This window comes from Sceloporus occidentalis, unplaced genomic scaffold, assembly GCF_023333645.1.
Source record: "Sceloporus occidentalis isolate IW3139 unplaced genomic scaffold, rSceOcc1.0.p SCAF_44, whole genome shotgun sequence".
Taxonomy (NCBI): Eukaryota; Metazoa; Chordata; class Lepidosauria; order Squamata; family Phrynosomatidae; genus Sceloporus; species Sceloporus occidentalis.
In genome coordinates this window covers 8,192,023-8,216,375 of record NW_028317024.1, presented here as the reverse complement: position 1 = coordinate 8,216,375, position 24,353 = coordinate 8,192,023, and the positions used below count along the sequence as shown (strand labels likewise).

The following is a 24,353-nucleotide window of genomic DNA, read 5'->3' as shown; positions in this document are numbered from 1 at the left end:
AAAGTACAGCACCTATTATCTAAATGATACCCGTTAGTGGGAGTACGAGCAAAGAGAGTAGCAAACAATCACAACCTCCGAGTGGTAATTCCTCAAAAAAGTTGGCGATTAGTTCTCAGCCTTCTTTTACTTTTATTCCATTTGTTAGCAGGACAATGCAAAGAATGCTATAAATGTGTTGCTGCTGTGTAACAGATGGCACGAGTGTTGTGGTCTTCCCCGTTTGGGACCTTGTGGAGTGCCTGATTATTCTGTAAGCCGGCCTTCACAAATCCATATGGAATTTAGAAGACGGCACAATGCATTTTCGTTTAGGAACAAGTTCTATTCCTGTAGGTGTTACCAAGCACTCACTGTAACCACGGGCAAATGTCTCTTCATCGGGGAAAAATGTCTTCTATTTTACTTTGGATACAAACCGCTATAATGTAATGTAACTGCTGGGGATTTTCTGTGAGTTATTATATGGGTAACAGCTACTGTTTGGCTTACTCTGCAGCTTTTTGGCCATGCTATTAAAAATTATTTTATTAACACATTTTTTGATTATGTATGTATATTATCTTACAGACATTAAATGCAATTAATCATCACTACTACTTACATCTTATCTTGCTCTTGTTCCTTTTGCTCCTAGAAGGGGTAACTCCTACAATGACTGAAAGCTACTCCAAGATAGAAGATGAAACTTTTCCGAGCTTTTTGGGCGAGTCGATAAACAGCAATGCCAGCGTAGCATTAGAAAATTGTACGCTCACATCGAACCTCGGACTGCCGGTCGCTGCCTCCACCGTAGCCAAAGCTCGTTCTGGTTTTGACAGGTAACCACGATAACTAAACTCTGGTGGAATTACATGGAAATTGTACTATTGTTCTAAGTATTATAAAGTTAAGACTAACATACAATATTGGGGGGGTTACACCATTTTTGTTGCAGTGAGCCCTGTGGAGCTTCTCCTGTCTGAAGTGCTGTGCTACCCTTGTGTAATACAAAGTTATATTACCAGTTGAACTACACATTATGCCAGGCAATGTCAGCCCTACTTGCACACGATCCTCTCCAGCGTTGGCCTTTTGAATTTCAACCACAACTCGTCTGCAAACTTACACTTTAGTGACTAGACTCACTAATTTTCTTGTTAAAACAAGTTCATGATGTTCGTAAGCATACCCTGACCCCCATTTATTAGATCACAACACATTTCCCCAAGCATATGGTAAACAAACTGCGTTTTAAGCATCATCACTTCTTTGGATCTTATTTGCAAAGTAGGTCTTTTGAAATACATCATGATCCCCATATGACTACATTATACTCTTAAAGGGCCACTCCAGCCAACATATGGGCTTTAATGCATATACCGTATTTGCTCGATTATAAGACGAGGTTTTTTTCAGAGCAAATGCTCTGAAAAATACCCCTCGTCTTCTAATCGGGGTCGTCTTCTAATCAGACCTCAAATAGAGGTCTGATTATGAGACCAAGATCCAGATCCCCCGCACCGCTGCAGGGGACCTGGATCCTCCTGTCTCCCACCCCACACACACCCCCCACCCCCCACACACACACTTACCGGTGCTTCCTGCTGTATTGCCGGGGCAGCGGGTTGACGTCTAAGCGATTCGCGTAGACAACGTCCGCTGCAGCCGGAAGGAGGTGTGGCTAGCAGCAGGGGTTGTCTGCGTCTGTCGCGGATACCTTCCCCGACTGTCAGAGATCAGGGGAACTCTGATCTCTGACAGCCGGGGAAGGTATCCGCGACGGACGCAGACAAACCCCCGCTGCCAACTCCACCTCCTTCCGGCTGCAGTGGAAGGAGACGTCAACCCACTGCCCCGGCAATACAGCAGGAAATTGGAAGCCCGGTAAGTGTGTGTGTGTGTGTGTGTGTTAAATGGGGGCATAGGGCATTTCTGGAATGCCTTATACCCCTATATGCCACTCTGGCACTTAGGGGGTTAAAATGCATATTATGGGGCAGAGTGGCATGTTAAATGGGGGCATAGGGCATTTCTGGAATGCCTTATACCCCTATATGCCACTCTGGCACTTAGGGGGTTAAAATGCATATTATGGGCCACAGTGCCATATTGGTGTGGCAAGCCTTGGGGCAGATGTGCGTAACTGGGGGACAGGTTGGAAAATACAAGGAAATAAAAACAAAAAAAAATATTTTTCTCAATCATAGCTTTTATTTAAAAAAAATAGTTTACATGAATTAACATTTACTGGTAAAACTTTTTTCCTTTAGGGTCGTCTTATATTCAGGCTTTTTCTTTTTTTCCTAAGTTAATATTCAGATTTTGGGGGGTCGTCTTATAATCGAGCAAATACGGTAATAGCTGTATGGTCCCTTACATTGTAAGAGTTGACCGTTTTGCAATTGCATTATGTGATTTTATGGAATCTGTTGATGTATTTGGTCTGCTTTCATAGGGACCGATTAAGCTAAGGGCCGTCTCCCTGCACATCCCATGCTGGCTCTGAGAGCACTGTGGGTATTATGTGCAGGTCTGTAAAGCAGTCATATTGATTTCAGCAGGACTGCAGCTTGTGTTGTGTAAGAGCTTAGTTTTTATTTTTGTTTTGGAAGAATGCACATCGAAGTCCCCTCAGAACTATCTAATATGCATTATTTTATAGCAGAGCTGTCGGGGACCCCAAACTGTCCCATTTAATGAAAGTAAAATGTATTCCATGTGCTGTGGGCAGGTTTGTACTCCATGAACCACACAGAATATTTGTCTTTGACCTATCTTGATTCTGTGCGATCTTCAGTACCTCGTCTCATTGCTGAACCCTACATTTTGTTTGTTTCCAAATCTGTTCTTGTGGAAATATTCCATACGGTCAAAGATCAGTTTAGGGAACGAACACCACTGTACATTCAGAGCCGGTATATAACCACACCGTAAGACAAAGCATGTGACATACTGTGCCAGAATGCCCCATGGACGGTGCTGAAATCATGTATGTACAAGCTACTGAGTATTCTCCATAGATTAATATGATTGTGATTGCCCTTCCCTGCCATGGACACTAAAACAGTAGGATATGAGGGGAAGTTACTGCCCAGGGCCAAAAATGATTTAAACTTTTTTTTTTTTTTTTTTTTTTTTATACAGAGTACCTGATATTCAGGCCTCATACTTGTGTAACGAGAAACTGTCCCCAACTGACTCGGGTGATTCCGGCCCATCTCGTAGAAATTCAAAAGGGAAGCATGTTCTTAGTTTCAAGGATAAACTGTAAGTCTTTATTATATACTTCTTAGTCTGTAATTTCTAATATAAACCTGCTTATGTTTAATAATTCTATTTTATCCAATCCAAAAAATAAAAGTGCATATTGAGTGATTTATGTCTCATTGTATTAATGAGAAAACATTTGTGTAACATTGGAACAGTTTTTAGTTTCGCCTATTCATCCTATCTCCGTTCAGCAATCTTATGTATTTCCTTTTTTATGACTCTGTTGAAGGTTGTATGAAAATAATAACTTTCCTAGTAGATCCTAATCGTGTTGCCTCAGATATTTATTAAAATGTCATCTTTAACGTTAATTGATCTGAATTTGTTTGCCCTATGATAATGGGTTTTCCTGGGTTCCAGTAGGAGCGCAGAGATATACTAAAACCTTACCACCCATCTCAAATCAATTTTTATTTTGCACCTTTAATAACATAAACGGTATTTACTGCCAATAATACTTGTGTTGGTTGAAATAATGGTCGAATTCTCCTCAGAGTTTTTTCCTTTATTTAGATCATGCGCATAATCGAGACAAGGCACACAACAAACAAAAGTCGAAGCGTTGTCTGATTACATGTTTGGATTACATGGTTTATATAACCCCTTATCTACTTCTAATAGCATGCATTATTATGATTGGTTACTTTTCAAGCAGGTTACACCTCTTTAAGCTACATAATTAAAAATGGCCCAGACTTGACCCTTTGCATATATATAACAACATAGAGCAGGGCTTGACAAATTTGTTGTGAATCTAGGCGCCAGGTAAAAAAGTTAGGAGCCAGGATTTTTTAAAACTAACAGTTGGTTAGGAGAGATCGGATCATCATCAGCCCACTTACTAAAATCACAGCGTTTGACCTGGAAGCACCCTGGACTTTCAGGTCAGTGCTGTTTTTTTTATTTTTTATTTTTTTTTACTCTTTCAATGCTGATGTTCCATTGGCGCACAGCATTGACTGATATTTAGTCCCCACAAGTGGGGAATGCCACGAATGTGTCATACACAAGTGTGGCATTGAAGGGGTTAACGCTGCACTGTCGCTCTCATGGAGCGATCAGGCAGCAGGGGGGTGTTGGGGCTGGTGTCCACACTCATGTGGAGACCAAAGAACCTTCTCCCCTGTCCCTGAAGCTGCCTCTGGCAGCTGGGACTCAATTGCTGGTCTATAGACCAGCCATTGCAGGGAGGGGAGTCTTTGATGACTGCTGTAGGCTTCCATGCCTACAGGAATCATCAAAGGGCTTGTGGGTGCTCGTTTTTGCTGTTGCTGGTCTGCCTGGGCTTCCAGGCAGCAGAGCCTCGTCCAAAACGGGAATTAACCCCTAAATGCCGCGATCGCGGCATTGAAGGGGTTAACGCTGCACTGTCTCTCTCATGGAGCGATCAGGCAGCAGGGGGGTGTTGGGTCAGGTCAACACACAACCCCCTTCCCTGAAGCTGCCTGTGGCAGCTGAAAACACGATTGCTGGTTTTGCAGCAACCGCGGTTTCAGCCTACAGGATCACTCCGTGGGAGGGATCACAGCTCGGGGGTGGGCTCTGAGTGGCTGTGCTGTCTGCCCAGACTCCTGGGCAGATAGCAGCAGCAGCGCCCCGTGTGGTTACTCAGCCTCTTACATCCACATTTTTTTATGGATGTAAGAGGCTGACAAAACCTAGGCGCCAGGACAAAATTCTCTGTCGCCATGGCGACCTGGCGCCTGGGATTTGTCGAGCCCTGACATAGAGGAACCGTGTTGGCGGGAACTCATGCATATGTCAGACTAGACATTTTCTACTTCCTTATATCTTTGTAAGCAAATAATATTTTCGATAACATAAGCATTTTTCCAATAACTTGATATTGTCTTTTTAAGCATATCTTGTGTCTACGGGGAACACTTGTTGATAGTGATTATTGCTCAGTTTTAGAAATTCTTTACATTAATCTCTGTTTAGAAATACACTAAATTGTTTTAGTAAATTCATAGATTGGTAAAACTTATACATTTACAGTGGCTTAAGTGCCATCTTTACGTTGCTGCGAGATCCATCAACCTTATCTTTTAACAAATACGGTGAGGAACCTCACATAGCATACAATTGTAATTTGAATTGGAGTAACTTGTTACTAATGTTAATTATAAGAGTACTTAATATACTGACGAATCCTTTCATTTCAAAAACTTTTTTCTTTTTTGGCTTGCAGAGATGGCTATGATACAACTGTTGCGGATAACACACTCACTGATATACAGCGCCCTGAATCAAAAGATACGCGAGGTAAGTAAAAATCACTCGTTGAGTATTGGGGAGACCTAGACTGCCATGGTTTTTTTTTTATGGAATTTATAACTTTATTGATTTTCCGTAGTTGAAAATCGGCGCAGCGAGCCGAGAACAAATCAACTGGTGTGGGATAAATGATAAAAAAAAAATTGGTATAACTACCCATTCTCTGTATTTGTGTTTTTTATTTTGCTATTCTATATTTTGTTCAGGTAACTGAGATTTGTGACAGGTGAGACAGCCAGCATTATCTGACTGCCTATCATATTAGAATAAAACTGGTTGTATGGGGAGAATGAAACCCATAGCAGTACAGAACTTACAGGGAAAAAAAACAATTCATTTTTTCCTTTAAATAGTTGCCAGCTCTGTGTTGATGTCTATAAAGTATATAAAAGTTATTACCGGGGCGTGGTTAGCCAGGCGAGGAAGATGGCCGCATAATCCAAGAGCTCCGCACCACCCGCTCTTACATTCACTGATTAACGCCTGTTCTACCTGACATGGGACGAAACAAGAAGGCTCCCACCGAGCCTGCCACGCCGGGGACCAGCGGCAGACACCCGCCGGCGTCCCTCCGGGAATATTTTCATCCCCCGGCACTTGCTGCAGGATCGCAAGATCGCCTACCGTTGGGGGCACCCCTTCGCCCTAGTGGCACGCAACGGTGCTACGACGGCCACGGTGCGGACCCCCGCGGACGTACCGCCGTTTCTCCGGGCCCTGGACCTGCCGGCGATCGAAACGGACGACTGGCTCAACAGGGACCCGGGACCCAGGACGCCGCGTTTGCGCGACGGGACAGGAGGTGACCGACGCACGAGCTCCGCTCGACACGGCGGTGAGGATCGTCCCCGACCACCGGAGGATTGATGGGCCCTGCTCTCTGGGTGCTCCTGCTGCGAGGCGCTCGGAGCTGGCTGGACTTTGATTTCGGGACTTTGCTTCCCTGCTCTGTGGGTGCCAGCCTGCCCGTCGTGACCGCCGCCGCGGTCGTTTGTGGGACTCTCCTTGCCGGGCCTCGCCGTGTTTAGGACGCTGCCCGCCATGTGTTCCCATGGCCCACGTGAGCCAACGTTTTGCTTGCCTTTTTGTTTTGTGATATTTCCGTTTTTTTTTGTTTTTGTTTTTTTGTTTTTTTTTGTTTGTTTGTTTTGTTTTGTATTTTTTTTTTTTTTTTTTTTTTTTTGGGGTGTGTTCTATTTCGGGCCTGCCGCTACTGTTGTCCGGGAGATCTCGGCGTTTTGCTGGGTTTCGTCTGGTTTTTGACTCCCCTCCCCCTCTATTGACACGAATGGCTCTGGACAGTTATGCTTTCCTATAGTCTCTAACCGGAGCTTTCTCTGCACACACTCACTCACTCCTCTGTATGGTCCCGTATACTATTTCTATTTCTATATATATGTATGTATGTATGTATATATATATATATATATATATATATATATATATATATATATATATATATATATATATATATATATATATATATATATATATATATATATATATAAAAAAGGTATCACCGCATACTCTGCAATACTCTATTTTTTGACATCGTGTCTACTGGACTAATACGGCTTCACCCTTTTACATTATATATATATATATATATATATATATATATATATATATATATATATATATATATTTTTTATTTTTTTTTTTATTTTTTTTTTTTTACATTTTTTTTTTGTTTTGTTTTTTTCTTCCCACCACCGGGGTGCCACTATGCTCTGCTGGACCCTCTGGCCCATTACGGTTAGATTTATCGGTCTGTTCGTTTCATGTACCATGTCGTCCTATGCTCTGCACACTTGATGCTGTTTTCTGGTCTGTTAATATTGTACCACTTTCTATACTCACAAGCATCACGGTGTCTGCTTTCGTTATTCTTGCTGGCGTTATAATGTCCGCGATTGTTCTACTGTGCGGGTGGTGTGTTCCTCGCACACTACTTTATTTGTTACTCACCGTTGCGTTGTTGCTGCTGCAACGTTCACTTCTTTGTCTCCTAGCCTCACTTGCCCCGCGGGGCTTTGGTGTCACCACACTCGATACTGGTGGTCCTGTCTTCCTCGGCTGAGGCGCAGGTTTCCTACCAGTACGCGACACATTCTCCCTACTACTCCTTTACTCTCTCCCCTGTCCTTGTTTTCGCCCTCTCCTACTTTTCCTCCTTCCTGTCGCTCTTATTTCCTCCCCTTTCCCCCTTTCTCTGGGAGGCCGGGTCTCATCCTCATATAGATGGCCTGTCGTCCGACTCCGTTGACCCTTTACTCGGTAAACGCCAAGGGCCTTAATCTTCCTGAGAAGCGGTCAAGGGCTCTCAGGGAATTTCGCTCCCATAGGGCCTCGGTAGTTTTTGTGCAGGAGACGCACTTTAAAGAGGGACAGGCTCCTGGCCTCCGGGACAGGCATTTCCCCACCGGCTTTTTTAGCAACAATCCAGAGGCCAAGGCCAAGGGGACTGCAGTCCTGTTCGCTAGATCGGTGCCTTTTGAGCTTAAGGGCACTCCCCTGGATGAATCCGGTAGATACACTGTCGTGAAGGGTCTTATTTCTGGGGTCATGTACACATTCGCCAGCATCTACCTCCCTAATAGGAGCCAACACACCGCCCTCCGCTCCTTTCGGTCCCTACTCTCTGAGTTTAGTGAAGGCGTACTGCTAGTCGGTGGCAACTTGAATGTTCCTCGCTTCGATACCTCCTCTGGTACCTGCAGTACCCCGGAGAACCAGTTGCGCTCCATGCGTAAATCCCTAGCGGAGCTCCGCCTGGTCGATGGTTGGCGTGCCCTAAACCCGGAGGCCCGCGACTACACTTTCTATTCCGCACCTCATAACCGGTATTCCCGGATTAATTACATTTTCCTCTCCCAGTCCCATCTTGACCTCTTATTGTTTTGCACGATTTTGCCGATGACTTGGTCGGACCATTCTCCTGTCTGCTTATCTCTGACTTCGCCTCTATCTAAGCCTGGGGAGTGGACGTGGAGACTCAATGACTCCTTTTTGCTAGATGAGTCTCTGGTGGCTCAGACGGGGTTAGAGCTAGAGCGGTACTTTAGCGAGAACTCTACGCAGGAGACGCCCCCTCTGGTTGTCTGGGAGGCTCACAAATGTGTGATTCGGGGATTTTTTATATGGCATGGGGCGCAGCGAAAGAGGGCTGGCGCCCAGGAGATAGAGCGCCTCACCTCACTCATCGCGCACCTGGAGGCCATTCATAAACACACCCTCTGATGCTTCGTACGGCGAGCTGTCCTCCCTAAGGGGCCAACTTGCAGACGTTTTGAACTCTCGTTTCCGGCGGACTTCGCTGTACAATCGTCGTTTTTTTCAGGAGCATGGCAACAAGTGTGGTAGGCTCCTGGCGCGGACGCTGAATCCGCATAAGAGGCTCACACATATACATAGGATTAAGACCGTTGCTGGCGCGGTGTCCCCCTTTCCCTCCAAAATAGTGGAGGCGTTTCACGCCTACTACACATCCCTCTATAATATCCGCCAACCGGGGTCCCCTTTGGGCTTGCCGTCCAGGCACGAATTGCTCCATCGGTATCTCTCCCGTCACATTAAGCGCAAACTCGCTCCTGACGAGGCGTCCTCGCTCGAGGAGCCGATCTCTGCTGAGGAGCTCTCCGCGGCGCTGAAGGCTTCCCAGAGTGGGAAGTGCCCGGGTCCGGACGGGTTGCCTTTGGGGTACTATAGGACTTTCTCGGAGAGGCTCCTTCCCCATTTCCTTAGAGCTGTCAATTCCATTCAAGAGGGCCATAGGTTTCCCCCCCAGACATTGGCGACCACAGTTACGGTGCTGCTTAAGGAGGGCAAGGACCCCTGCCTCTGTCAGAGCTACAGGCCCATCTCATTGCTGAATGCCGACCTTAAGCTCCTTGCCAAGACCGTTGCGCTGCGACTGGCTCATTTCCTTCCCCGGCTGGTCCACCCGGACCAGGCGGGGTTCGTTCCCCGCCGCGAGGCCCGTGATAACACTATTCGCCTTTTGAATATCGTCCACAGGGTGCGGGCGGAGGCTCGCCACATTCTGCTCCTGTCCACCGATGCAGAAAAGGCGTTCGACAGGGTGGACTGGGCGTTTCTGCACGCCACTCTGCAACACCAGGGGCTGGGTCCTGTCATGTTGAAGTGGGTTTCGGCCCTTTATGACTCGCCCGCGTCCGGGTCAATGGAGTTCTATCACCCCCGGTCTCGATCGGGAATGGCACGAGGCAGGGTTGTCCTTTATCCCCTCTGTTGTTCGTTCTCACCTTGGGGCCCTTCCTTGAAGCCATCCGCTCCAATCCCGATATATTAGGCTTTAGTGATGGGGGCGTGCACCACAAGGTGGCCGCCTATGTGGATGACCTCCTCTTTGTGGTCGATCGCCCGGTAGTTTCCTTGCCCAACATTCTGGAGGAATTTCGCTCTTATGGGGAGCTCTCGAATCTGAAAATCAATTTCTCTAAATCTGAAATACTAAACATTTCGGTGCCCTCGCCTCAGGTCCCGCACCTTGCCTCTAGCTTTCCCTTTCGCTGGTGTCCGGGGCAGATGAAGTATTTAGGGGTCTGGCTGACATCTGACCCGGCCCATCTCTTTCGTGCTAACTTTGCCCCTTTACTGCTCAGACTGGCGGAGGACCTTAAGCGGTGGTCGCCTCTCTTCCTCTCATGGATGGGACAGGTCAACGTAGTGGAAATGAACTTGCTGCCCCGGGTCTTGTATCTATTCCAGGGTTTCGTTTGGGGGGGCAGGAGCCCTAGGCAGAAGTTTTCGCAGCTGGTCCGCTCCAAATCCAGGGGTGGGCTCGCGCTGCCGGACTTCCATAAATATTATCAGGCCACCCAGCTCCTCCGGATCATAGATTGGAACATCCCGCCTGCACACGCCAAACCTTGGGTGGCTCTAGAGTTGGGCTCCGAGCGGGGTAGGGTGTTGCACGCGGTCTGGGGCCCCGGGACGGGCCGCGGAGTAGGCGCACACCCCTTTATCTCAGCGACTTTGGCGGTGCGGTGGGCCGTGGTGCCCCGTTCTCTTCGTCGCCTTCGCCTTTGTTGCCCCTGTGGGACAATCCGGACTTTGCTCCGGGGCGAACCTGGGGCGACCAGGGGTTCCTGGGGCTGCCCTTGCCTGTTCGTATTCAGGGGCTCCTGAGGGGTGGTCGTGTTTTGCCCTTGGAGGTGTTGCTCACGGGCGCTAGCCCTACGTGGCTGGAGCGCTTTACCCATCATCAAGTGACGCACTATATTACTCACCTTCCTAATCGGCACTTCCTGCACAGGGACCCGACTCGCTTTGAAACCTGGTGTGTTGGGGATCGCCCGCCGGAGGGGGCTGTCTCCTTGCTCTACTCGCTCCTTCTGGATTCTGCACAGGCCTCGAGGCCATCTTTCTGCCGGGTCTGGGAATCCCAATGTGACGTGCTCCTTACGGATGCGGACTGGGAGAGGATCTTTCTCTTTACACACGAGCTCCAGGGCTTCTAAAACCCAGGAGACGAACTACAAACTTCTTTCATGTTGGTATCGGACGCCCCAGCGGCTCCACCTTATGTTCCCCAATACCCCTGATAGATGCTGGCGATGTGGGAGGGACGAGGGTTCATTGCTCCACATCTGGTGGGATTGCCCCGGCGTCAGGGTCTTTTGGTCAGACGTTCACCGAGTGCTCTCCGAGCTCTCTGATTTCCCCCCCCGCCGTTCCGGGCCATGCCCATGCTGTTACATCACACTGCACACTCGGTCGCCAGCTATAAGACGTCTGTTGTTCGCCATTTATTGGATGCTGCTAAGAGCCTCATTCCCTTATTATGGAAGCAAACTAGGTCCCCGTCGCTTCGGGATTGGGTGTCCCGCGTGGAGGAGATTAGGATCATTGAAGATCTCACTGCCTTCTCATTGAAGCAGAGAGAGAGATACACGGCCACGTGGTTCCACTGGCTCGCTTATGTGGCCAGGGGCGCCTTTTAGGCTTCCTTCCGCGTCGCTTCCGCATTGTGCCTTGTTTCCTTGCGGTCCGGCCCCAGAGCCGCCTCGTCTAGTTCTTTGATGCGTCTCATTTGCTCCTTGGTTGCATGCCTTTTACTTTCATCATTTTGCCTCTCTAACTGTATGATGTGCAATGTCTTGTTCTGTACACTGGCTGCTATGGATGGTTCCGTGTTTCCCTCCCCTGCCCCTACTCCCCCTCTCCCCTATTTTTCTTCTGTACCCCGTCCTCTTTCCTCCTCCTTTTGAAATTTTGAAAAACCCTCAATAAAACTTGATTTTGAAAAAAAATAAAAGTTATTACCAAATTTTCCATTGAAATACAACCATTGTTTTCTTAAGCATGTGGGCAAAATGTCATGTAAAACGAGTTTACCTTCAAGCATTTTGGAGATGTAGTGCATTGTAACGTTTTCTTATTCTCCCCTCAGGTTTATCAGATGATTTATGCACACTTCCACGTAGCAAGCACAAAGAAAAGGTACTGCTGTGTAATTATTTTTAGGATTTGTAAAGAAAATCTATTTTTTATTTTTTTAAGCAGCTGTTGGGGGTTTTTTTGTTTGGAGGTTTTTTTTTAGTTGCTTGAAGTTGTGCATTGTTTTGAAAATCTTTATTTGCGTGATATAATAGCATACAAAAAAACATTTTTGTAGCATGTCCTATAGATCATTACTCCTAGCGCTTATCCTTTTCTGGATCTGCTTCCTGTATTTGGTGTTGGGAATTCTTTAAAAAAAAAAAAAAAAAAAAAAATCTTTTGGTAACAATGGTGAAATTCTGCTTGTCTTTTAGTTTCAGAGAATGTATTTTGCATGCTAGTCTACTTATTTAATGTGCTTGATTCTTAGTGACATTTGTTCTGTTTATTTAAGGATTTGTCTTTACCACACTTGTATAAAGATATCAGGAACCAAGTGCTTAAGGATGACTTTGGCGCATCGATATCAAGTTTCCTCGAAAATGAAAAACTGATTTCTATAGCCAGTTTAGACGGCAGCTCTTCAGGTATTGACTTCCGTTTTGGATTTCCAATTCAGCTACCCATCCTGCTGTGTTAAAAAATAAATACCGACTTGAGTTGTTTGTTTTTTAGTTTTCCTCGCGTATGCCTTTTTCATACATGTGTATTTTGTGTGTGTTTATACGTATGTAATAAGACTCACAGTATCGTATGGTCAGTGGTGTATTGTGGCCTAGGGCTCACATTGTGCCGGTTTAGAATGGAAATAGTTTATCTCCCGAGCCGCCACATTTACACTGTTGTGCACTGAGCCTGAATGCGATAACTTCATGCTCCACTTAGGATGTTAAATGTGGCCCATATCTTTTGTATAGATGGGAGTCCATGGTATTGAACTTTGTAATCTTGTGTATCTTTTGAAATGCCCTTTGGGTAATTCAAATATCCTGGACGGTTTGCCGTCTTTGGAGTGATGACTGGCATAGGAGGTTTTTGGGGGTTTTTTTTTGGTCCCCCCCCCCCCCCCTTAATACTACTATATAGGTTCACACTATTATAGTTATATAGGCACTTGGATTGAATAGAATGTTTAATTTGCTGAGAAGGTGGTGGATAAGTGGAACAGCCTCCCAGCAGATGTAATAGAGGTTAATGAAGTGTAAGCATGCATTGGAGAGGCATAAAACGAGGCCAATAACCAGATTGGATTAGGGATTTTTGCAATGGGAATAAATGTGCCAGATGGTTCTTATGATGTCAAATTCTTTTTGTCTGTGTAAATTCACCATTAACCCCTTCGCGACCTTTGCCGGTTCAGGACCGTCATGACAAGAAGGTCACTAAATGACCTTTGACGGTCCTGAACCGTCAAAAAATTAAATAAGCTTAGAAAGTGATCAACGATCACTTTCTTCGCTTAAACGGCGTTACTGTAATGCCTCGATGCCGATCTCGGTGTTACTGAATGCCTCGACATCGGGGGCCATGTCTGGCCCCTCCCCGGGGCATCAACAGCTGCCATACATTGTATGGCGGCGGACGCCCGTTTTAAAAGCGTTTAGGAGGCGATCAACTTAAATGGTGTCGCTGGAATGCCTCGATCAGGAGGCATCCAGCGACACCAAACACTTACCTTTGGATGGGCTGTGACCGCTCCGGAGAGCGGTCACAGCCGCAGCTGCCGGTGATCTTCGCCATCAGCAAGATGGCGGCGGCCCGGGAAAAAAAAACAATAAAGAAAGAGTTTGCTAGATGGTCTCCAGACCCTCTAGAGAACTCTGGCTCCCCTTGCAGGTTGAATACAGGTACTGCATTCAACCAAGCAAGTCAATGGAACCCAGCTTTCTAATCACTATGTGATTAGTAAAATATAAAAAAAAAAAAATTAAAAATGGAAAAAAATAAATAAAAATGTGCTAACATTTAAAGATAATTATGGGGGGGCGTGCCCAACCGTCGAGGAAGATGGCCGCATGATCTGACTGCTCTGCTGCCGCTCGCAAAGATTTTGTTGTCACCGTGCTCCATACCATCATGGGCCGTTCCAAAAAAGCTGCTACGGATTCCCCTGCTCCGGGTGACCGATCACGGTAGTCCTCGGCCTCGTTGCGGGAGTATTTCCGTACCCCCGCAGACCTGGCCTCGCAGGCCGCTGAGGACCACGAGGCCCCGTCTCAGGCTAGTTCCTCATCCGTGGAGGATTCTGCTTCGGCGAGCCGCTTACCTTCCGCGTCTCACCCCCCAGAAGTGTTGCAGCTCTTCTCGTCTGCTCCCTGGAAGTCGGACTTTTCCATGCTGATCACGGAGCTTAAACAGGTGGTCCGTGATGAGGTCTCTGCTCTTCGCTCGGATCTGTCCTCCCTGGAGCAACGTGTGCAGGCCTTAGAGGACTCCTCTTCCCGCCATCAGCGTACTGTGACGCAGGCTCAGCAACTGGGGGGGTGCAAAGTGCCAGGGCTGGGTGCAAAGTACCAGGGCTGGGTGCAAAGTGCCAGGGCTGGGTGCAAAGTTCTGGGTGCAAAGTGCCAGGGCTGGGTGCAAAGTGCCAGGGCTGGGTGCAAAGTTCTGGGTGCAAAGTGCCAGAGCTGGGTGCAAAGTTCTGGGTGCAAAGTGCCAGGGCTGGGGCAAAGTGCCAGGGCTGGGGCAAAGTGCTGGGTGCAAAGTGCCAGGGCCGGGTGCAAAGTGCCGGGTACAAAGTTTCTTGAACCGTAATAGTCCACCTCTTTTCAGAATGTTTGGGGTTATTTTGTTTCATAAATATTGTGTTTGGGTTTTTGTACTTTGAAAATATTGTTTTCTTATTACATCATAACAAAATAAGAATGTTAATGTAAATTTTAAGTTGTTTTTTAACATCCAGTTCATTAAATTATTTTAAATAAACAAAAAATTTGCATATTTTTTTTATCCGATTAATCGAAAAAATAATCGGCCAACTAATCGATTATTAAAATAATCGTTAGTTGCAGCCCTAGTCTGATCTCACTTTACAAGCTCGACGGGCTCTTCGCCCGCTAACCTCTGAACTTCGACGCCTGCAAATTCCGTACCGCTGGGGCCACCCTTTCGCCCTTGTGATCCGTTATGACAACAGATCCCTCACCATCAGACATCATCACGACGTTTTGCCAGTCCTCCAACTTCTGGATCTACCTGATCTGCGGATTCTAGACTGGGTCGACATGGACGCAATATCTGGCGTGCCCTCAAACCCGTTGCCACGGTCGAGGCGTCCCTCTCGTTCCGACCCTGTTCGTCGGAGCCCTCCTCGGGGGCTGCCCGCCCGCACGCCAGTTTCTCGTCGCCTGGGTGCCATTGAGGAATGACGGGTAGTAGGTATTTCAGTTTCGCCCTGACGGGTGCTCTTACCTGTACGAACTATCTGATTACACTGCTCCTCCTCTACGCCATGATGTGGCTTCCACTCTATACGCTGCCAGGCTTCGTTGGACTGCCGCTCATTGCCGTTACCGTGCCGGTTCATTTGTTTCTGTTCTCCGTCGCCTTACGGTTTTGTTCCTTTTATTGTCGATGACACTGCTGCTGCTCTCGTATTCGGGGGGGGGGTGGTGGTATTCTTCTTTGTTGTGGGGTTTGGTTTTTTTCTCTTGCTTTGGCCTTGACGTGCCGCGGCGTTGCGGACCTTATGGGCCTCGGGGTTGTGGCCCTCACGTTCATGGGTGTCAGCTGCTCCTGTTCTCCAGGGTCGTGCTCTCATATCGCGGCTGTGGCTGCCACACTCTCGCTCGTCTGTACTCAATGCCTTGCTTACCAATTATTGCCGTGGTCCGACTCCTTATGGGAACTGTGACCTGTGCACCGTTGTATCCTCTATGTGCTGCACTCATTATCCCCCTTTTTTTTTTTTTTTTTTTTTTTTTTTTCTCTTTCTTTTGCCTTGACGTGCTGCAGGTCTTCTGGGCCTCGGGGTTGTGGCGTTGCCCCCCCCCCCCCCGTCCATGCATGTATGCTGCTCTTGTTCTTCAGTGTAATGCCCTCATATCACAGTTGTGGCTGCCACATTCTCGCTCGTATGTACCCAATGCCTTGCTCACCACTTATTGCCGTGGTCCGACTGCATATGGGACCTGTGAACTGTGCGTCATTGTATCTTTTATGTGATGTGATCACTATGTGTGATTGCCTTTGCCCTACATTCCGCCGGTGCGGTTCCTCCGTTTCCGCAGGGATCCGCTCTGGCGACGGTGTTTCCTGGCCTTTGCACCCTTACACCTCTACACATCTGTCCTTTTGATCTTCCTTTCTTTTCACTCTTTTTGCTCCTTCTCCGCCCCCCCCCCGGTACATTATATATATATATATATATATATATATATATATATATATATATATATATATATAATATATATTAGTGACAGAATACCCCTTCACTTTGGTACTCTGTCCGGGAATCTTTACTTACACACAGTCTTCAAGGCTGCAGAGACGGCTCAGACACGAGGAGGGTAAAATAAAAGGCTGGGCCTGTTTTTATTTTTCGTCACAGGCATAACAGAAAATAAATAAATCAAAACAAAAAGCCTCGCTCTTGTGAGCACTAACTAATACAAGTTACTCCAACCTAACTGCAGTTGGACGGCTTATCCGTTTCAACAAAACAAAATAACACAATATATGCAATAATTGCAGCAGTCAGTGTTTTTGGCAGCTCTCTCTCAGGGAGCCAAATGATCTCTCCTCTGCACTGAGACCAGGAGGCTACTTAACTGCCTCTCCCATTAATTAGTGGAACCAGGTGAGTACTAGGAGAGTATCCGATAATCTCCGGACTGGATCCCCACCTGCTGGTCTTCGGCTGCTCATAAACTGTGGAGTGGAGCACTGGCCCGCCCTACTCTCCAAATGCTCCACCCCAGGGACCCAAAACACACAAATAACAACAGACGTTAATAAGTCCTATTGTGGGTAACCACCCTGCAAAATATAAGGGGATATATACACTCCCTCCATTATCATCCCCTGCTTTCTGTCACACATCCTCCCCCCCAGCTCAGACCTGATGGGGTGAGCGACCATAGACATCAGCGAGTGCATTCTTGAGAGCCCATCAGCATTTCCCTGTTTGCATCCAGCCCTGTGTTCTACTGAAAAGTGATAAGGTTGCAAACTCAGAAACCAGCGCGTTACTCTACTGTTTTTCTCTTTGTTCTGGCACATCCATGTAAGTGGTGCATGGTCAGTTACCAGTCTAAACTTTCTCCCTAGCAGGTAATATTTAAGGTGGTCTACCGCCCACTTTATAGCAAGGCATTCTTTCTCTACAATAGAGTAATTCCTTTCGTGTGGGTTAAGCTTCCTGCTTATGTACAAGATTGGGTGCTCTTCCCCTCGGCTTTCCTGAGAAAGGACTGCACCCAGTCCAACATCAGATGCATCTGTCTGCAAAATGAATTCTTTGGAGAAGTCAGGGGTTACTAACACTGGTTGGGTACAGATGATTTCCTTCAACTTTTTGAATGCTTTCTCAGTTTCTGGGGACCATTTTACCAACACCGGGGCTTTTGCTTTTGTAAGGTCTATTAACGGACTTGCAATTGTAGCAAATTCAGAGATGAACCTCCTGTAGTATCCAATTAAACCTAGGAATGTTCTCACCTGTTTCTTAGTGGCTGGTTGCGGCCAATTGCGTATGGCTTCTATTTTTGCCTGTTGAGGTTTCACTAAACCCCTTCCAATTGAATACCCTAAGTATTTGGCTTCCTCTAGGCCAATTGTACATTTACTCGGGTTAGCCGTTAACCCAGCATCTCGGATTGAATTCAACACGGCTTGCACTTTTGGAAGGTGAGATCCCCAGTCTTCACTATGTATTACTACGTCATCCAAATATGCAGCTGCATAACGCATATGTGGTTTCAATAACCTGTCCATCATCCTTTGAAAGGTGGCAGGGGCTCCATGTAACCCAAAAGGTAAAACCTTATATTGAAAAACACCATCGGGGGTAGAAAAAGCAGTTTTTTCTTTCGCTCTCTCGGTTAGCGGAACCTGCCAGTATCCCTTGGTTAAATCAAGTGTAGTAAGGTAACGGGCTTTCCCCAGTCTTTCTACTAGCTCATCAACTCTGGGCATGGGATATGAATCAAATTTTGAGATGGCATTCAATTTACGGTAATCATTACAAAATCTTATTGTACCATCCGGTTTTGGTACAAGTACAATAGGGCTACTCCAATCACTGCATGACACTTCAATTACCCCAAGGTGTAGCATTTTTTTAACTTCTGCCCTAACTGCTTCCCTGCGAGCTTCAGGTATTCTATAAGGTTTGAGGTAGATCCTTTTACCTGGTTCTGTTATAATATCATGTTTTATAACATTTGTTCTGCCTGGGTTTGGAGAAAACACATCTGTATTTAATCTAATAAATTCCTTCACCTCACGTGTCTGGTGTACTGACAGGGTTGCTGGTATGTTAACCTCTGGTTCCACATTATCCTTTAGGGGAAAGGTAGTGGCTTCCACTGCAACTAAGACTTCCCTGTCCTTCCATGGCTTAAGCAGATTTACGTGATATATTTGTTCAGGCCTTCTTCTGCCTGGCTGTCTCACCCTGTAGTTTACTTCTCCTACCCTTTCAATAATTTCATATGGTCCATGCCAGGTTGCTAGGAATTTATTTTCTACGGTGGGGACCAGGACTAGGACTCTATCACCAGGCTGAAACACCCGAACCCTGGCGTTCCTGTTATAACTATTCTTCTGATCCTGTTGGGCCTTTTCCATATGCTCTCGTACTATGGGCATAATAGCCTCCATACGTTCCTGCATTTGGCTTATGTGGGAAATGACGCTACGATATGCAGTACCTTCTTGTTCCCAAGTTTCCTTAGCTATGTCAAGTAGCCCCCGGGGATGCCTACCATACAATAATTCAAATGGTGAAAAACCCGTAGAGGCTTGGGGCACTTCCCTAATGGCAAACATTAAATAGGGTAACAGAAAATCCCAATTTTTCCCGTCTTTATCAATTACTCTCCTTAGCATTGCCTTTAAGGTTTTGTTAAACCGCTCTACAAGGCCATCTGTTTGTGGGTGATACACAGATGTTTTCAGGTGCTTTATGTTAAGGAGCTTGCATAACTCTTTAGTGACATTAGACATGAATGGTGTTCCCTGGTCTGTCAAAATTTCTTTTGGGATCCCAACCCTGCTAAACATCATCCACAACTCTTTGGCAATAGACTTTGCAGAGGTTGTACGCATAGGTATCGCCTCGGGATATCGGGTGGCGTAATCCAATATTACTAATATATATTGGTGTCCTCTCGCAGATTTCACCAACGGGCCAACAAAATCCATTGCAATACGTTCAAATGGGGTTTCAATGATGGGCAAGGGCACCAATGGACTACGGAATGCTTTAAATGGGGCGGTGCGCTGACAATCAGGACAGGATGCACAGTAATTTGTTATGTCTGCAATCACCCCTGGCCAATAAAATCTTCTGAGTATCCTTTCTCTTGTTTTGTCCACTCCTAGATGACCCCCTAAGACATGGCTATGTGCAAGATTTAACACTGTGCGCCTATAACTTTGTGGCACCAACAACTGTTTTGTTGCCTCTTTTTTACCAATTCTATATATTAAGTCATTATCAACTTCAAAATACGGATAGGTAAGTGGTTTTCCTGGGTCAGTAGGCGATCCGTTGCTTACTGCAATAGTGCTTCTAGCCACTGATAAAGTAGGATCTGCCCACTGTGCACTATGGAAGTTACCTGGGCTAACTTCTAAATCAATTAACCCCATGTCTTGTTCCGGACTATTCAAGGTGTCAGTTTGTTCTGGATTGTCACCAACTAGTGTTTTAATAGGACATAACAACTTAGCTTCAGGCTTCTCATCATTATTCAGCTCGTCTACCAACATCTCTGCAAAAGGAAAATCATCCGACAACCTAGATGCATTATTCTCAGAGGAATCCCATAACCCTAAAAAATGTGGGAAATCTCTACCGATTATCATGTCGTGTGCTAATTTTGGTACCAGGCCAACTTGACAGTTTACTGTGCCACAATGTGTCTCAACTCGTACTATAGTAGTAGGATAATTGTGTATGTCCCCATGTATGCATGCGATATCTACCTTATTACAATTATCAATACAAATGTCGGGAACCAAAGACTTGTCAAGCAGAGTCACCATACTTCCAGAGTCCAGTAAGGTCTGTACTGTTTTCCCTTCCACAGTCACCGAACACCATGGATGATTTTTTTTCACAACCACTTTTGTTTGCAGAACACACGGATCGTGAATATAATGAATAACCATCCCTATTATTACCCAAGTTACACTCCATTGGTTCAATATTATCAGGGCAGTCTTTTGCTATATGTCCAAATGCCCGACATTTAAAACATTTTATCATTCTAGTGTCCCTTGTAGGTTCTTCCTGCATGAAAAAAACCTCTCTCTCTTGGCGTTATGTCCCTGGAATTATAAGAGCCTACTTGCTCTTCAAAAGTTCCCCTTTTCCCAGGAGCAGTCTTACCATATTTGCTGGGGCTTTTTAGGTTTCGAGGTCGCTCCGTTGCAGGATGTTGGATTACTTCTTCGGCTGCAATGTACCGCTCTACTAAAGCAACCAACTGGTCAGCTGTCTGGGGTTCGCTCTGACTGACCCACCGGCGGAGAGTAACTGGTAAACCTCTCAAAAATCGGTCCATCACTAGTTGCTCCACTATGTAGCTTGATGAGTTGACCTCCGGCTGTAACCACTTCCTGGCGAGATGTATCAAGTCAAACATCTGTGACCGAACGGCTTTTCCTGGGCTGTACATCCAGGCGTGAAATCTCTGTGCGCGGATAGTGGCTGTAACTCCCAAACGTGCCAGGATCTCCAATTTTAGCTTGTTATAATCCCTTGCTTGGTCTGGTTCCAGATCGTAGTATGCTTTTTGGGGTTCTCCACTTAGAAACGGTGCTATTAAGCTTGCCCATTCAGCCACAGGCCAGCCTTCTCTTTCCGCTGTTCGCTCAAATGCCATAAGGTAGGCCTCAACATCATCTGTAGGCACCATCTTTTGCAGATAATTACTTGCTCTGATTACCTTGGGACCTTGCAGTCCTTCTGCGGTGTCCCTGGTAAGCCTTTCAGATAGGACCTGGATCTCTTGCTGCATGGCACGAGTGGCATTTTGCTGCTCCTCTCTGAGCATTTGATGAGCTTCAGCTTGAGCTAATGCGGCTTGCCTGATCATAGCTTCTGTGTTTTCTTTTTGGGCTAGCACCAGTTGCTGTAGTGCAGCGATATTCTCTTGCTGTATAGTATTAGTCTCAGCTGCCCTTTTGTTAGTTTCTTGCTGCACTGTGGTGCACTGGATAAGTGCTTTAATGACATCCTCCATTTTCTTTAGTCTCTTTTACACCTTACCGACTTGTTCGTGTGTTGCCCGCATTCTCCACCATATGTGACAGAATACCCCTTCACTTTGGTACTCTGTCCGGGAATCTTTACTTACACACAGTCTTCAAGGCTGCAGAGACGGCTCAGACACGAGGAGGGTAAAATAAAAGGCTGGGCCTGTTTTTATTTTTCGTCACAGGCATAACAGAAAATAAATAAATCAAAACAAAAAGCCTCGCTCTTGTGAGCACTAGCTAATACAAGTTACTCCAACCTAACTGCAGTTGGACGGCTTATCCGTTCCAACAAAACAAAATAACACAATATATGCAATAATTGCAGCAGTCAGTGTTTTTGGCAGCTCTCTCTCAGGGAGCCAAATGATCTCTCCTCTGCACTGAGACCAGGAGGCTACTTAACTGCCTCTCCCATTAATTAGTGGAACCAGGTGAGTACTAGGAGAGTATCCGATAATCTCCGGACTGGATCCCCACCTGCTGGTCTTAGGCTGCTCATAAACTGTGGAGTGGAGCACTGGCCCGCCCTACTCTCCAAATGCTCCACCCCAGGGACCCAAAACACACAAATAACAACAGACGTTAATAAGTCCAATATTAACAGTACATCTCCCTGGGGCTAGAAAACCTATTGTGGGTAACCACCCTGCAAAATATAAGGGGATATATACACTCCCTCCATTATCATCCCCTGCTTTCTGTCACAATATATATATATATATGTCGCGGCTTCTGTCGCTTTTTTGGCAGCGTCTCCTCCTCCCATACTACCCGTTACCTGCGCAGCGGGTGTTCCCTCTCCTCTTCTTGGTTTCCTCTGTGCCCTGTTCATCTGTCCTTGACTCTTTTTTTCTGCAATACTTGCGTTGTGAGCGGCGGCTCGCGTCGGTTACTTTGTTGTTTTACGGTTCTTTTTTCTTTTCTCTAGTTACTGTTTGTGGTGGGTCTTCCCCCTACACAGTGACGCCATCCGTTGCCGGGTAGTGTCCCCGGCAGGTGTAGTTTGTGTCTGTTTTGTTTCCCGCCTTTCCCTTGCTTCCCTTCTGTCCTCTTCTTTCCCCTACCCCTCTCTCCTTGTTCTCTAGTCGTGTTTTTGTGAGTCTCCCCTGTTTCTTACCCTCCCCGCCTTTGCCCTCCCCCCCCTCTCTTCTCTTGTTCTTCTCTCTTCCGTCTTCGTCTCTCCCTCTCTTTCTCATCTCCTTCTTTCTGTTTTCCCTTTTTTCTGTACTATGGCACCTCCGGCCTGTGCCAAGCTCGCCCTCTTGTCTCTCAATGCCCAGGGGCTCAATACCCCTGAGAAGCGTTCCTCCCTTTTCCGGGACCTGAAAAACTATAGAATTGATGTCGCCTTTGTGCAGGAGACTCACTTTTTTGGGCCTAAGGCCCCCCGGCTTTATCACAGACTTTATCCCACCGTCTTCGTGAGTAACAATCCCCTAGCTAAATCTAAAGGAGTGGCGGTGCTCTTCTCCAGCCGTGTTCCCTTTACGATGACGGACACTCTGGTTGACCCTGAGGGGCGATTCCTGTTGGTGAAGGGGACGATCTTGCAGCAGGTGTACACTTTTGCGAACGTTTACCTCCCTAACCGGGGACAGCATGTTGCTCTCCGTGCGGTCCTGCGCGAACTTGACCTTTTCCAGGAGGGTTTACTGGTCTTGGGGGGGGGCTTTAATGTGGCTCTGCACCCTGCGTTTGACACCTCCGCGGGATCCACGAGCACTCCTCGCCATGTCTTGCGAAAGATTCTCTCTCTTCTCGCGGACCGCAAACTGATTGATTGATTGCTGGAGGGCTCTTCATCCTGCTGTTAAGGACTACACTTTCTTTTCTACGGCGCATTGCACTTACTCTAGAATTGATTATTTTTTCGTTCCGTGTCAGGTGGCTCCGCTATCGGGGTCACTACGTGGTCCGATCATGCCCCTCTCTCCCTCTCTCTTTCCTCTTCTCTGACCCGCCCTTCGGGACATTCCTGGCGTCTTAATGAGTCTGTTCTCACGAACGTATCGTTTTGTGAGGAGACTTCTCGCGTCCTTGAGGGCTACTTTGCTGACAACTTGGTGCCGGAGACCCCCTTACTGACCGTGTGGGAAGCACACAAATGTGTGGTTCGGGGTCACCTTATCAGCGCTTGCTCCCATCGTCGCTGCCAGGCGGCGAAGAGGATTGAGGAGCTTTATGGGCAAATAGCAGTGGCTGAGCAAGCTCACAAATCCTCATTGTCGGGTGCTGACCTCCAACACCTCCTGGCCCTGCGGGGTGAGTTGGCCTCTCTTCTTAATTATAATATGCAACGTTCCTTTCTCAAAACCAGGGCCTTGTTTTACGAACATGGCAACAAGCCGGGTAAGTATTTGGCTAGGGCTCTTCGTGCTAGTCGGAAATCTACCTATGTTTCCAAGATCCGCTCTTCTGATGGCGTAGCTAGGTCTCTCCCTGCGGACATTGCCAAGTGCTTTAGGGACTATTATGAGGGCTTGTACAACCTTCGTTTGGACGCTGGCGCTTCGCGCTCTCCCACTGCTGTCTCCCCGGTCCGCTCCTATCTGGAGAAGTCAATTGGTAGGAAATTGACGTCGGAGGAATCTTCGCCTCTGGATTCCCCGATTACCTTGTCAGAATTTACGCTGGCCCTCCGCTCCTCTCAATCTGGTAAATGCCCTGGCCCCGATGGGTTCTCTTTGCGGTATTACGCCGTGTTCCAGGAGCGTTTGGGTCCTCACTTTGTGAGGGCCTTCAACTCCATTTTGGACGGCGGTCGTATCCATGAACATACTTTGGCGGCCACCATTGCCGTGATTCCTAAAGATGGTAAGGACCCCGCATTATGCTGTAGCTATCGCCCTATCTCTTTGCTAAATGCCGACTTGAAACTCTTTGCCAAGATCCTGGCCAACAGAATGAAGCCTCTCATGCCTCTGCTGGTTCATCCCGATCAAACCGGATTCATTCCGGGCAGGGAAGCTAGAGATAGCACTATCAGGGCC

General features: G+C 46.8%; 1 protein-coding gene across 1 annotated transcript in view; it reads left to right on the top strand.

Annotated features, from left to right (window-relative positions):
• Positions 1–9,401: 9,401 nt before the first annotated feature.
• Positions 9,402–24,353, top strand: part of LOC149289639 (centrosomal protein of 192 kDa-like) — a 52,426-nt gene continuing 37,474 nt past the window's right edge. The window contains 3 exon segments of the mRNA XM_089490436.1: positions 9,402–9,486; positions 11,945–11,994; positions 12,389–12,521. Of these exon segments, the coding sequence (XP_089346562.1) occupies positions 9,402–9,486; positions 11,945–11,994; positions 12,389–12,521 (268 nt within the window).